Source organism: Pollachius pollachius (assembly GCF_949987615.1).
Source record: "Pollachius pollachius genome assembly, chromosome: 19".
Classification (NCBI taxonomy): domain Eukaryota; kingdom Metazoa; phylum Chordata; class Actinopteri; order Gadiformes; family Gadidae; genus Pollachius; species Pollachius pollachius.
In genome coordinates this window covers 1,876,212-1,892,184 of record NC_136952.1, presented here as the reverse complement: position 1 = coordinate 1,892,184, position 15,973 = coordinate 1,876,212, and the positions used below count along the sequence as shown (strand labels likewise).

The 15,973-nt window shown below is 51.3% G+C and overlaps 1 protein-coding gene across 1 annotated transcript in view; it reads right to left on the bottom strand.

Moving 5' to 3' along the window:
* dock1 (dedicator of cytokinesis 1) overlaps positions 1-15,973 on the bottom strand; it is a 186,649-nt gene that overhangs the window by 154,845 nt on the left and 15,831 nt on the right. Inside the window, exons 2-9 of the mRNA XM_079757227.1 lie at positions 13,207-13,290; positions 10,755-10,795; positions 10,388-10,443; positions 8,729-8,825; positions 6,920-7,068; positions 3,451-3,586; positions 1,518-1,675; positions 675-756 (exon numbers count right to left, since the gene is read on the bottom strand). Coding sequence (XP_079613353.1) covers positions 675-756; positions 1,518-1,675; positions 3,451-3,586; positions 6,920-7,068; positions 8,729-8,825; positions 10,388-10,443; positions 10,755-10,795; positions 13,207-13,290 — 803 coding nt within the window. The remainder of the gene's footprint in view (positions 1-674; positions 757-1,517; positions 1,676-3,450; positions 3,587-6,919; positions 7,069-8,728; positions 8,826-10,387; positions 10,444-10,754; positions 10,796-13,206; positions 13,291-15,973) is intronic.

Genomic DNA, 15,973 nt, shown 5'->3' with positions numbered 1-15,973 from the left:
AGAGAGAGAGCCCGTTTAAATGAGTTACGTGAGCTAAAGAATGATATTCAATTTGGAATTGAAAATGTGCAAAGATTTATAGACAAACACAATCTCTCGCACACACACACACACACAAACATTTACGCTGTCACAAACACACACACACACACACACGCTCTCATGCACACACACACACATTTACGCTAACACACACACACACATTTACGCTCGCACACACACAAACACTCACACACACACACACACACACACACACACGCACACACACACAGGTTCCACTGGTCGATTTAGCCGGTGTTTTAACATTGGACCGCGGCCGGGATGCTGGCGCGCTTCCCTGAACCCCACTGGGTCCAGAACAATCTCTCTCAGCCGCTTTACGCTACGGAACCCCATTTTAAAATCACTCCGTCGACAGCATCGACTACACGGTCGATTTATGGTTTATTCTCCCAGGGGTTCTTTCTAGAAGAGTCTGGAGTTCTGCTGAACCCTGGAGTTACACAAGCCAGAGGTGGCACACACACACACACACACACACACTGGGAAGGGACTTGGCAAATGTACAGTCACCGTAATCAGCCTCCCATAACATGGCTGAATGAACAGAAGACTACAATATGCAATCTTACACACACACACAAGCACACAAACACACACAATCCCTGACTCACCGTGAAAACTGCCCGCAGGTTATGAAGCTGGTCTATGTCTTTGACCAGACCAGAGCTGGACCACTTCACCAGGTAGTTCTCACTGAGGAGGGAGGGAGGACAAGAGGGAGGGAGGGAGAGAGAGAAATAAGAAAACGGAGAGGAATGGATATGAATGAATAAACACCTTTAAACACGACGTGTGCAGTTGTCCATGCCCTCACATTCCATCTCTTCAAAACGTAACTTGACTAACGTAATGTCACCTCTACACCACAACCAAAACCACCGCAGGGGTTCTGAACACAGATAGCCACAGGTGCCGTCGACGGGGAAACTTCCAGAACACGCATGAACCTCTCTGGAGGCGGGGGAAACGTTCCAGAACAAAGCGGCTCTCCATGCCGCGGTTCGCTCGGAGAACAGAGAGGAACAGGTGAAAGTGCTGTCTTGTTGCACATGGACGCGGCGGGCCGTACCGGTGTTTGCCTCAGAAAGTACGGCTGAATGGGTTTGGCAGGTGAGCGTTAAATAAATAAAACCCCTAAAATGAAAAGCTTCCTTCCGGCCGTGAAAGTCAATATTGCCTACGTAGTAAAGTGTGTTCTGGGGGGGGGGGGGGGCGTTTTTAAGGGTGCTCATCATGACTAGCAGGAACCCGAAGTACGTCAGCACAGAGTTTTAATGACAGTGTTGAGCAGCCTCATCACAATGGCATGCACTCAACTCGCGCTTAATAATGTAACAAAAAGAGGGCATCAATACTTCATAGAGCTCTAGTCATCAAAAAAGTTTGGGAGCCGAACCAACTTAAGAAGCGTCTGCACCCACAGACTCAATATGTGTGTGCGTGTGCTTACGTACCTGACGAACTTGGAGTCCACGGGGTCGTAGAGGGACATCAGCACCTCGGCGTCCTCGCCGATCTTACACACCACGTTCTTCAGCGTGACGAAGAGCGCGAACGACGGCGTGGACGCGAACTTGGCCTGCCGGCTCAGGTCGATGTTCTGCTTCTGGGACTGGGGGTGGGGAGTGGGGGAGAGAGAGAGGGGTGGGGCACGTTGTCATAGTTAGTACTTTCAACGACGGGCCCCATCGTCTCGTCTCACCCACGGTCCTCGTGTTTTGACACAGCCCAGACTCACGGGGGAGGACAGCAGCGCCGGCGATAGGAAGAGGAGAACTAGTGGAGGGCAGCGATGTGGTGAACACCATGCTGTGTTATTAGTTATCAATTGCTGCCTCTAACTCAGACTGACTGTTTGATGAAGGCGGGCGACAGGATGAATAAAAAGGAGCCGTCATTCTATTGGGGAGACAGAGGACGGGAATTGGAGAGAGGGAGGGGGAGAGGGGGAGAGGGAGAGAGAGAGAGAGAGAGAGGGAGAGAGGGAGAGAGGGGGAGAGGGGAAGAGGAGGGGAGCGAGGCAGGGAGGGAGAAGGAGTAAGGCACAGGGAGAGAGGGAGAGAAGCAGAGGGGGGGAGGGAGAGAGAGAGAGAGAGGGAGAGAGGGAGATCGCCTGGGCCGAACCTTTAATGCTAGATGTAAGTGCTGCCCTGCATCACATCTGACACGGTGCAATACACAGAGACAGCGAGACAGACGGAGAGAGAATCTATTATTCAATCTTCCCGACGCCCTTCAAAAACATAAAGCTCAAACTCGTGTCTCGTTCCGACACCCCCCCCCCCCCCTTCTTAATTTCCTCTGCTCTAATCCAACCCTTCCTCACTCCTTCCTGCCCTGGTTCCAGACGGCTAAGGGGGAGCCTGCAGTGAGAGACGTCCTCAGATCACATCAGCGATGTGAACTCGCAGCTCATGCAGCGAGTTGGGAGAGAGGATGAATCATTACCAGCTCCCTTCACCCTAACTCACTCCACCAGCCTGGGGGGAGACAGAGAGGGGGGAGACGGAGAGGGGGGAGACAGAGAGGTAGAGAGTCAGAGACAGAGAGGTAGAGAGACAGAGACAGAGGGGCAGGGAGCTAGAGAGAGGTAGAGAGAAAGAGAGGCAGAGAGGTAGAGAGACAGGCAGAGGCAGAAAGGGTGGGAGGCAGACAGACAGAGAGGCAGAGACAGAGAGACAGACAGGCAGCGAGGCAGACAGGCAGAGAGACAGACAGACAGAGAGACAGACAGGCAGAAAGGCAGAGAGACAGAGACAGAAGCAGAGAACAGCGAGGCAGTCAGGCGGAGAGGCAGAGAGACAGAGACAGGAGCAGAGAACAGAGAGGCAGTCAGGCGGAGAGGCAGAGAGGCAGAGAGACAGAGAGACAGACAGGCAGAGAGGCGGATAGACAGGCAGACAGGCAGAGAGGCAGTCAGGCAGAGAGGCAGACAGAAGCAGAGAACAGAGAGACAGTCAGGCGGAGAGGCAGAGAGACAGAGAGACAGACAGGCAGAGAGGCGGATAGACAGGCAGACAGGCAGAGAGGCAGAGAGGCAGTCAGGCAGAGAGGCAGAGAGGCAGAGAGGCAGACAGGCAGACAGGCAGACAGGCAGACAGGCAGACAGGCAGAGAGGCAGAGAGGCAGTCAGGCAGAGAGGCAGAGAGGCAGACAGGCAGAGAGGCAGAGAGGCAGACAGGCAGACAGGCAGACAGGCAGACAGGCAGAGAGGCAGACAGGCAGACAGGCAGAGAGGCAGAGAGGCAGTCAGGCAGACAGGCAGAGAGGCAGAGAGGCAGTCAGGCAGAGAGGCAGAGAGGCAGAGAGGCAGACAGGCAGAGAGGCAGACAGGCAGAGAGGCAGACAGGCAGAGAGGCAGACAGGCAGGCTGGGCCGGGCCCCCACCCTCTCCTCCTGGATGCGGTCCTCTATCTGCTTGGAGGCGGCCTCGTGGGCCCTGAAGAGGCTGACGGTGCTGGTAGTCTCAGGGTCCAGGATGTTCCCGTCCTTGTCTCGGACCACCAGGTCCAGATCCAGGTACCTGGGGGGGGGGGGGGGCAGAGCCCACGCGGATCAGAACCCCGGCGCACGTTTGTTCTGGATGTTTAATTGTGATGACATTGTGAATCTTCATTATTGTAAATCTGGGTATTAGGAAAAGCGGTGAATTAATTTAAAACCACAGGTCAGATAAATGCTTTAAGGGGATCTCGTGTTCTGTGAATGTTTATTCATATTTAGTGGAAGTATTAATGCATACCCTGAATATGCGTTATCACACTTGAGAGATAGAAAAGAGAGTGAAACCGATTAAGTCAATTATACTCCCATAAAATATTGAGTAAGAGCATACATCACAGCAGGAAGCTAAGATAAATATGTTAATATACGAGTGCAAGGACCAGTGAGTCACAATATTGGCAGTGCACGGATGTATGAAGGTGTTTTTGCGAAAGACTAAACGGCCCCCCCCCCCCCCCCCACACACACACACACACACACACACACACACACACACACACACACAACACACACACACACACACCTAGAGAGTAAGAGACAGACAGACAGACATCCGGACTGAAAAAGACCGACTGACAAAGAAAGACAAAAACAGAGAGAGAAGACAGACAGGCGGACAGCGCTAGCTACAGTGACGTGAGAACACTTGCTTTCTGAAGGTCAAAGGAGATGGTCTGGCTTGAAGCCAGATTAGAGAGGCGGCTCAAAGACACACACACACACACACACACACACACACACACACACACACACAAAGAGGAAGAAAGACACACGCTCACACACAGAGGAAGAAAGACACACAAACAAACACAAACAGAGGCAGGCAGACTGACACACACACACAGAGGAAGAAAGACACACACACAAACACTCAGAGGAACACAGAGGAAGAAAGAGAGAGACAGGCAGACAGACACACAGAGACAGTCAGACAGACACTCAGTCACACACACACACACACACACACACACACAAACACAGTGTCTTGTTGGGAGTGGTGCAGGGAGACGATGCAGAGAGGAACAAGAACGGGGGAGCCATGCTCGTAGGCAATAACAGGGAGAGACAGACAGACAGATCGAGAGGGACAGACTGACAGAGAGGGACAGACTGACAGATCGAGAGGGACAGACTGACAGAGAGGGACAGACTGACAGACAGAGAGGGACAGACTGACAGACCGAGAGGGACAGACTGACAGACCGAGAGGGACAGACTGACAGACAGAGAGGGACAGACTGACAGACCGAGAGGGACAGACTGACAGACCGAGAGGGACAGAGTGACAGACAGAGAGGGACAGACTGACAGACCGAGAGGGACAGACTGACAGACAGAGAGGGACAGACTGACAGACCGAGAGGGACAGACTGACAGACAGAGAGGGACAGACTGACAGACCGAGAGGGACAGACTGACAGACAGAGAGGGACAGACTGACAGACAGAGGGACAGACTGACAGACAGAGAGGGACAGAGGGACAGACAGAGAGGGACAGACTGACAGACAGAGAGGGACAGACTGACAGACCGAGAGGGACAGTCTGACAGACAGAGAGGGACAGACTGACAGACAGAGGGACTGACAGACAGAGAGGGACAGACTGAAAGACAGAGAGGGACAGACCGACAGACAGAGAGGGACAGACCGACAGACAGAGAGGAACAGACCGACAGACAGAGAGGGACAGACTGACAGACCGAGAGGGACAGACCGACAGACAGAGAGGGACAGACTGACAGACCGAGAGGGACAGACTGACAGACCGAGAGGGACAGACTGACAGACAGAGAGGGACAGACTGACAGACCGAGAGGGACAGACTGACAGACAGAGAGGGACAGACTGACAGACAGAGGGACAGACTGACAGACAGAGAGGGACAGAGGGACAGACAGAGAGGGACAGACTGACAGACAGAGAGGGACAGACTGACAGACCGAGAGGGACAGTCTGACAGACAGAGAGGGACAGACTGACAGACAGAGGGACTGACAGACAGAGAGGGACAGACTGAAAGACAGAGAGGGACAGACCGACAGACAGAGAGGGACAGACCGACAGACAGAGAGGAACAGACCGACAGACAGAGAGGGACAGACTGACAGACCGAGAGGGACAGACCGACAGACAGAGAGGGACAGACTGACAGACCGAGAGGGACAGAGTGACAGACAGAGAGGGACAGACTGACAGACCGAGAGGGACAGAGTGACAGACAGAGAGGGACAGACTGACAGACAGAGAGGGACAGACTGAAAGAGAGGGACAGAGTGACAGACCGAGAGGGACAGACTGACAGACAGAGACAGACAGAGAGAGCGGCCCTGTGTAGCACCCAACCCGTCTCCCTGCACCACCTGACCCTGACAGCGTCTCCATGCAGCAGACACACCCCGCCCCCGTCGGAGTGGAGGCCCTCTCAGCTCCTCTCTGTAGGAGTGGGGGCCGTCCCCACAGAGAGGCGCTGCTGCGGAGCCACTTCATCGTGTGTCTCCCTCCCCAGCAGAACAGCCCCTCCTCCGGCGGGGGGTCAGGGGGTCCAGAGTTTCATTACGGGCTCTCGGGACAGGGGCTTCATCACACACCACCCAACACCACCACCTCCACCACCACCACCACCACCAACACCACCAACACCTCCACCAACACCACCACCACCACCACCACCACCACCACCACCACAACCACAACCACCACCACCACCTCCACCACCACCACCACCACCAACACCACCACCACCACCAACACCACCAACACCTCCACCAACACCACCACCACCACCACCTCCACCACCACCACCACCACCAACACCACCACCACCACCAACACCACCAACACCTCCACCAACACCACCACCACCACCACCTCCACCAACACCACCACCACCACCACCTCCACCACCACCACCACCTCCACTAACACCACCACCACCACCTCCACCACCAACACCTCCAACTCCACCACCACCACCACCTCCACCATCACCACCTCCACCACCAACACCTCCACCACCACCACCAACACCTCCACCACCAACACCTCCACCACCACCACCACCACCCAACACCATCTACGCCCAACCCGGTCCGTCAGACCCAGCCATGACCTCACACTCTATCAGCACACAACCTGACCTCTGCCTGGGGAAAAGGCCATTTTTGTCCAAAAAGACAGGGTGATGGGGGGGGATTGAATCTTTACGGTGTGTGTGTGTGTGTGTGTGTTTGTGTGTGAGTATGTTTTGGTATGTGGATGTTTTGGTGAGTGAGTGACTGAGTGAGTGACTGAGTGAGTGTACACGTTTTGGTGTGTTAGTGTATGTTGTGGTGAGCGAGTGTGCGTGCTCACTTGTTGCCGTAGTCGATCTTTGAGGTGACCCTCTGCTTCAGCTCGGTCAGTTCGTCCTGAGGCAGCGTTCCCGACAGGATCTGGGAGCGCCACTCGATAAGGTTGTAGATCATGTCCCGCACCGTGTTGAACATCTCCCGCTTGTCCCCCTGTGGGAGACCGGGGGTGGGTGGGTCAGGATGGGGGAGACTAGAGCCCGACCGATAAAGGATTCTTAAGGCCGATATGATACAAATATTTGGTGATTTAAAAATCCAATATTCCGATATATCGGCCGAAATATATTTAAAAAAGAAATTCCACAAACGCGTAACAAAACATAAACAAACATTGGTTATTTGGTTATTTGTAGTTATTTTTGAGTCCTCACTAAAATAATAAGGTAATGCAGTTTAAAAATAAACTTTATTTTATTGTCACAACAGAAAAGAACATCAAAATATATTAAAGTTCTGATAAATGAAATATTATTATTATATTATTTTTTTAATATTCTGTATTAATCGGCCATTGTAAAAACACGAGGGCGGCATGTTGCTCAGGGGGTAGAGGGGGTTGGCTGGTGACCCGAAGGTTGCTAGGTCGATCCCCGGCTCCACCACGCCAGGTGACGAGGTGTCCCTGAGCGAGACGCCTCGCCCTGACTGCTCCTGACGAGCTGGCCGTCACCTTGCGTGGCTGACTCCGCCGTCGGTGTGTGAATGTGTGCGTGAATGCATGAACGTTAGTTAGTGTTTTAAAGCACTTTGAGAGGCCACCGGTTAGGTAGCTGTATAAACGCAGTCCATTTACGTTGAGGGAGGAACCCCAAACTAGCACTGCAGCTCTCGCTCCACGCTGCGTCTTTAGAGGGGGGGGTGGAAGAGCACCTGAGGTAACGGCTCAGTGTTTCTCCCGGACGCGTGCCAAGATAATAAAGCTAAAGCTCGGTAAACAGGACAGGATAATCAGCCAGATTCTGTGCCAGACTTCCCCGTTCTGACGTTGGCCAGCAAAGAACTGTTTAAGCCCCACACCTGATCAGCTGATCGGAGCCGTACGGATTAGAGATCAAAGATAGTAGACATGTTATATATTTACGATGTGATCTCCTGTAGTGCGGGGGGGGGGGGGGGGGGGAACAGCAGAGTAAGAAGTGTATGGATTGCCACATTGGAAAGACAATTTTGCCATTGCGGCAAAGGCAAAAGTGTGAGGATTCCTACTACGGCCAGTACGTTCAATCCATTATCACGTCGTTCTATAGGATGACAACCATGTTTGGGTGAGGTAAGTTTGTTTTTGATCACGAGATTGCAATTGGGATCTTTAAGGGATTCGGTCTGGAGAATTAGGACTGGGTTGTTGGGGATGAACCACTAAGTGTGTGATGTGCCATATTGGCGAAGTCAATTTGCGACCAAAACAGATAAACGTATTATTCATGTTTCATTCGCGCTTCATTTTCTACATTCGAAATCATCAAGTGTTTACCAGACATAAGAGAAAACAAAATAGAAAGCCCATTAATGTATGACCAAACCACCAGTGTGTGCAGAATAAACTGCTGAAAGTCCCCGCTAGTATCGCTGCAATGTATTGCAAGAAGTTTCTAGTGGTTTGGTTTAAATTGGGTAGTTCTATATCTTGTGGCATACCTCTGCATCTGGGTCACATGGCACCAAGCGGGTTTTGTCTAGTTTGCACAATAATCCACATCGGCCCTTATTTTACCCTAAGTTTGTTTCCATTGTGCAGAAAAAAGCACACACACACACACACACACACATGGACGCACACACAGACACACACACACGGACGGGGTCTCACCACATAGAGGTCCCTCCATATAGACGCCCACTCCCTCAGTGTGGTGGTCACCTCCTGCACCAGTGGGAGCTCAGTGGGGATGATGGTTTCCTTTTGGCTGCACCCAGGGACACGGACAAAGGTCAGATACAGTATGTCCACACGCCATGCTAACATGGCAGTAATGGCCGCAAAATAAATTCACAGGGGAAACATGTAAAAAAAAAACATTAATAAAAACACCTTTTGACAAAGCCTTGTGACTGACAGGGAAAACTGAAGGTTTGCTAAACGGTATTCATCTATGAAGTTTTAAACTGACATCTTTGTACAGGGTAGGGAATAAATGAGCTGGGTAGATGAGAAGAAAGAACGTAGATGGCCGAGTGTGCTTCAAGGTCGGCCGAGTGTGCTTTAAGGTCGGCCGTGTCAAAGAGTTTTCAGACTTTTCTTCTGGAATTTGTTCTGAGGACAGAACACACTTCCATCTCTATTCCTCTCCTCGCTCGAGCATAATCTGCCATCAAAGACGCCGTCTAGTCGAAGGGCAGGAGTGTGAACCCCTCGTTATTAATAGGATATTAATCCAGCTATAATATCCAGCGTCATTAGCATTCCGCTCGCAATCGTCTCAGATCTGTCAAGATGATACATCCCTGACAATGAGCCTGCGACCATAATAAGATTCCCTCCGCTGTTAAATAGAGGAAGTGTCAGAAAAAACTCCCCCTCCCAGACACCTGAAGAAACTCGACAGGGAAATGTAAATCGTCAAACAAGGTGTGAAATTAGCACATTTCTCCTTGACAAATAGAATATCTTTCTTGCATGCCCTACAGCTGATTGCATAATGCAGCCCATTACAGTGTGGTTTTTTCAGCTTCGTTTATTGTAAAAGCAGATTTGAAATGCATATATTATTCAACAGCCTTGAACAGACTCATATAAATCATTAACTAAATTAAAACCAATGGGGATACCCTGCAATATGCCCAGCAGTGGCATTTTGTGACAAACTCGCTCATTTAGCTTTATGAATATTTGATATTTATTTACTTTATTGTCACTGAGGGATTTCAAAGTCTCTGCGTGACAAACACTTCAGTTTGCGGTTTGCTTGTGATGCGAAAGCCTGGCGCCACTGTGCTGCGTTACCCAGAGTCCTTTGCACGTTGGGGTGAACTCTGACCAGTCCTGACCATACCGGTGGTTTTAGGCCACATCCGCACATGGAGTTTTGGGAAAACATAATATTTTACTGAGTTTTGGCCTCCCGACAACTCAAATACGGCGTCAGTGGAGCCTCTGGAAAAAAAACCTCTTACAAGGTGAGGATGTTTTAAAACGTTCTGCTTCTTTCTGTGATTCATCACTACCACAATTGGCCCATGGCAATTGTTGTTTTATGTTTGTGAATGAATGTCTGTCTATGGGGATGACTGGGCACGAAGGCCTGCCCGGCCCCCCCCCCTTCCTCTCTCTCTCTCTCTCTCTCTCTCTCTCTCTCTCAGATTCTCTTGGTTTTGGTGCCAGCGGTCCGATTGTCATCCAGGATTTCAACAATCCAAATCTGAGGCAGGGACATATCTTTAATCCGGGAACACTGCGTCTCATCCTTTAAACAGCGTGTGGAGCTCGACCTAGAGGGATTGATGAATGAGTTGAGGTGAGTGAACTGACCCGTTGCCCTCCACCGTGGCCTCCTTCAGGTGGATGTAACACGTAGGGAATATACCCTGGATGGGGAGGAAGACAAAGGTTAGGAAAACAAGCCTTCCCTGATTAAGGTTGCATAAATCCTCTGCATATATTTATTTATCATTTTGTCGTGACAAAGAAAGAACTTTAGAAGAGCCAAAATAATAAGTCTTTTTTCGATTACCACTTGCCTAAAGCTTTTTGAAATGAGCTAATCTTCCCAAGACATGAGGGAAAATTATCAAACTGATTTTATAAGTAAAATAATTCCAGATACGTTGCTGGGATGGTCTCCCCATTGCCCCAGGGGGTGGGACTGTATTAAAGGCCTCTCTGGGTCGTCACTCACCTTTTTAGATTTCCTTCGGAGTCTGTGACCTCTGTACCAGCCTGGGGTGACGACACACAAACCAAACGTTAGCACACTCGCACACACACTCGCACGCACACGCAGACACACACACACAGAGGTTGTGTTTTCCAATGGTTGTAGTTTAGCAGGACAAGAGGGAGGTGTCCAACTCTTATTAAAACGGCTCTCAGAGCAACACGAATCTCACGTGATGATGAATACCGGATTTATCGTCCTGTTCTGCCGCAAACTTGTCTGCTATCAGTATTAAATCCACCGATAAACAGACCAGTCTAAGAGGAGGCCTAATGACATGGGAGATAACTGTGTGTGTCTTTGCGTGTGTGTGTGTGTGACTAACAGGATAAAAATACAAAAAACATTTAGCAAATGGAGCCGGGGTGACAAGAAAAGTGTTGAAGCTGAAAGTAAACATCTCCTGTTGCTTTTTTTAGGGTTGTCTTGTGTCATGTCTCTCCAGTATGTGCACGCTCTAACCTAGTCTCTCAGGTGAGTGCACGCTCTAACCTAGTGTCTCAGGTGAGTGCACGCTCTAACCTAGCGTCTCAGGTGAGTGCACGCTCTAACCTTGTGTCTCAGGTGAGTGCACGCTCTAACCTAGTGTCTCAGGTGAGTGTACGCTCTAACCTAGTGTCTCAGGTGAGTGCACGCTCTAACCTAGTGTCTCAGGTGAGTGCACGCTCTAACCTAGTGTCTCAGGTGAGTGCACGCCCTAACCTAGTGTCTCAGGTGAGTGCACGCCCTCACCTAGTGTCTCAGGTGAGTGCACGCCCTCACCTAGTGTCTCAGGTGAGTGCACGCCCTAACCTAGTGTCTCAGGTGAGTGCACGCCCTAACCTAGTGTCTCAGGTGAGTGCACGCTCTAACCTAGTCTTTCAGGTGAGTGCACGCTCTAACCTAGTCTTTCAGGTGAGTGCACACTCTAACCTAGTGTCTCAGGTGAGTGCACGCTCTAACCTAGTCTTTCAGGTGAGTGCACGCTCTAACCTAGTGTCTCAGGTAAGTGCACGCTCTAACCTAGTGTCTCAGGTGAGTGCACGCTCTAACCTAGTGTCTCAGGTGAGTGCACGCTCTAACCTAGTCTTTCAGGTGAGTGCACGCTCTAACCTAGTGTCTCAGGTGAGTGCACGCTCTAACCTAGTGTTTCAGGTGAGTGCACGCTCTAACCTAGTGTCTCAGGTGAGTGCACGCTCTAACCTAGTCTTTCAGGTGAACGCACGCTCTAACCTAGTGTCTCAGGTGAGTGCACGCTCTAACCTAGTGTCTCAGGTGAGTGCACGCTCTAACCTAGTGTCTCAGGTGAGTGCACGCCCTCACCTTGTGTCTCAGGTGAGTGCACGCTCTAACCTAGTCTTTCAGGTGAGTGCACGCCCTAACCTAGTGTCTCAGGTGAGTGCACGCTCTAACCTAGTGTCTCAGGTGAGTGCACGCTCTAACCTAGTGTCTCAGATGAGTGCACGCTCTAACCTAGTGTCTCAGGTGAGTGCACGCTCTAACCTAGTGTCTCAGGTGAGTGCACGCTCTAACCTAGTGTCTCAGGTGAGTGCACGCTCTAACCTAGTCTTTCAGGTGAACGCACGCTCTAACCTAGTGTCTCAGGTGAGTGCACGCTCTAACCTAGTGTCTCAGGTGAGTGCACGCCCTCACCTTGTGTCTCAGGTGAGTGCACGCTCTAAACTAGTCTTTCAGGTGAGTGCACGCCCTAACCTAGTGTCTCAGGTGAGTGCACGCTCTAACCTAGTGTCTCAGGTGAGTGCACGCTCTAACCTAGTGTCTCAGATGAGTGCACGCTCTAACCTAGTGTCTCAGGTGAGTGCACGCTGTAACCTAGTCTCTCAGGTGAGTGCACGCTCTAACCTACTCTCTCAGGTGAGTGCACGCTCTAACCTAGTGTCTCAGGTGAGTGCACGCTCTAACCTAGTCTCTCAGGTGAGTGCACGCTCTAACCTAGTCTCTCAGGTGAGTGCACGCTCTAACCTAGTGTCTCAGGTGAGTGCACGCTCTAACCTAGTGTCTCAGGTGAGTGCACGCTCTAACCTAGTCTCTCAGGTGAGTGCACGCTCTAACCTAGTCTTTCAGGTGAGTGCACGCTCTAACCTAGTGTCTCAGGTGAGTGCACGCTCTAACCTAGTGTCTCAGGTGAGTGCACGCTCTAACCTAGTGTCTCAGGTGAGTGCACGCTCTAACCTACTCTCTCAGGTGAGTGCACGCTCTAACCTAGTGTCTCAGGTGAGTGCACGCCCTCACCTTGTGACTCAGGTGTGTGCACGCCCTCACCTCGTGTCTCCAGTGTGTGTTCACTTGCTCACCTTCATGTGTCTCCAGTATGTGTGTGTGTGTGTGCGCTCACCTTCATGTGTCTCCAGTATGTGTGTGTTCACTTGCTCACCTTCATGTGCCTCCAGTATGTGTGTGTTCACTTGCTCACCTTCATGTGTCTCCAGTATGTGCACGGTGTCCCCGATCTGCAATGGCAGCTCCTCGTCTCCCCGGGGATCGTAGTTATAGATCGCTGGGTGAGAGAGAGAGAGAGAGAGAGAGAGAGAGAGAGAGAGAGAGAGAGAGAGAGAGAGAGAGAGAGAGAGAGAGAGAGAGAGAGAGAGAGAGAGAGAGAGAGAGAGAGAGAAAACAACTTTATTATCAGGGCAAGAATGAGAGCGACGGAGACAGAGCTGGAGACAGAGGAAAGGCAATAAGGTCAGTGCCCCTCACCCCCGTTAATAGTGTGACAGCCAGGACCTGACAGGCGCCGGACACCTGCCCACTGCCTTGACACGCGGAGGGCAGAGAAGGCAAGCAGGGGAAGTGGAGACATTAACAGCGTTTACGACGACCACGAAGCTGTGTGTGTGTGTGCGCGTGCGTGCGTGCGTACGTGTGTGTGTGTAGATGCAGCCAGTCAGCTGTCAAACAAGCTAATGAAGAGTTGAGATGAAATAGGTTTGAACTTCGCACACAAAACAAACCAAGTAAAGGCGCCGTTCCGTGTCGCTTCGACATGTAACCGAGAGTGGAAACAACAAACACCAGCCACCGCATGACGTGGGCGTTCCCTCAGACCGTGAAATGCATGAATGATGCAGCATCGGGGCACATGTTGCTGTCACAGCAGCAGCAGGCGAAGCAGCGCCACAAAGCAAACCGAGGAGACAACACCGCCCCCGACTCCCTGAAGACGCAGTAAAACGGTTCAGGAGGAAAACAACCAGGTTCTTTAATCTCGCCGTATGTCAGGGAAACAGGAGATGAACACAGAGGGTCCCAGAAGAGGAAGGATGACAACCGCGGTGCTGCAGCCTCCAAGTCGACGTCAAACGACATGGCGTGCACCAAGTAGACTCGTTATGTTCCTCACACACCCTGCCACCTCACGTGGGGGTGGGTAAACACCCAACAGCCCCCCTGTGGGGTCCACCGTTACCCCGTCTCTTTAGAACGATGACGCCTTTCCAGCCCTCTGCTGGTCCCTCTCTCTAAGACCCGCCCCCCGGCCGTTACCAAGGCTCCCAGTGCGAGGTCATCGGCCTGACGACAGCACGACTTCCGCGCGGCCCCACGCCTCCGCGCGTTTCGTTTGATCGCAGAGTGGCGTTCGGGCGTCCGTTGCCGTGCCGACCGACAGTCGTCTTCCAGAGGCCTTGACACCGAAGGTGTGGGTGAGTGAGTGGTTCCGTTGCATCCGCTTGCATCAGCGAGCAGACATGTTCTGCACTGGGGGAGGGCAGCAGGACCTCCTTCATCGAAGGTCTGCGGGTGTGGATGACAGCCGGATTAAAGGACCCCCCCCCCCACACACACACACACACACACACACACCTCAACCCCCCGGCTGTAGTAGAGGAGTCCTCCAGCAGGCTGACGGAAGGAAGGCAGCAGGACAGCCTTCCCCCCCCAGGAGCCCTCCTGCGGTGCCCACACAGCCACACACCACCGGTGCCTGGCTTGACGTTTTTAGGTCGCTAGCTGTTTTCTAATTATGACCTCTGAATTGAACTAAACAGCAAACATACGCGATATTGCAACTAGCTTCGAAATTGGTTTAACAATGCAGTAGATCATGGCGATCGATAGCGACGCATATATGCAAACGCTGGTACCACAGAGAAAACCGCTTCCATCGTCTTGTTTGAGTGTTTGTTCGCTGCGAGGAGTGCGTGAGCGTGCACATGTTAACGCGGGCCGTACGGAACGATCGGACGACCAAGAGTTGGGGCAGGGGCCCATTAGAGGGGGAGACTAAACAAAGGCCCTGGGAACTCACTCACTCTTCCGTCAGAGGTCGGCCAGAGTGGTCTGGCCTGAGGGGAGTTGAGCTAAATGAGCTGATCGTTAAGACGATCCACACCGGCCCGTCTGTCAAGCCCCTCCCCCCCCAGCTCTGGGGTGCAGCAGCCAGTCTCTCAGTCCCTCCAGAAAAATGCGGCGTCTTTTTGTGATTTTTTGTGAAAATCCTTGATTATGCACCACGTTTTCTTATAAAATGCGATGAAATATGCGGCATATTTATGCAATTTTATGCGATGAAATTGCGGGAACTTGCAAAAAATGCAGGAACTTGGGAAAAAAAGCGGGAACTTGCGAAAGATGCAGCTTTTCGATGACGTCGCGTAATTAAAGTCACTTCATAACGTTCCCATGGCAACAAGGGAAAATGGCTGCTCTTGTGTGAAGTAAACGCAACATTTTTCAACTTTCTGCTAAGATATATGTGACTTTTTTGCAACGAAAATGCGGGGATTATGAAATCATGCAAGCCCCGCTTATTTTGCGCGGAAATCTGCAATTTATGAGGTGAAAGTGCGGCATATTTGAAAAAATGCGGCCCCCGCATGAATATGCGGACTTTGGCTGATTATGCGTTGAATTATGCGATTGCATAATCGCGTTTTTCTGGAGGGACTGGTCTCTGTGTCTGCTGGCTGGCGTCTCATCACAAAGCCAGGCGCATCGGGCGGTGTTCAAGCTAAACTTTTAGAAAGTCGTTTTTTTATCTACTGGAAGATTTTACCAGCCAAGCACCTGTCTTGATGTAACCTGTAATCTATTCAGCTGCCAAAACAGTCAAAGCAATTTGTCATTTTCTGGTGGCAGGTTTTCATTGTGGACTGATTGTGCAGGTGTCATCGACAACAACAACAACAACAGACCATTAAAACTAGGAAGAATGAAAAGTTTTTTCCGTGATCCGATCACAA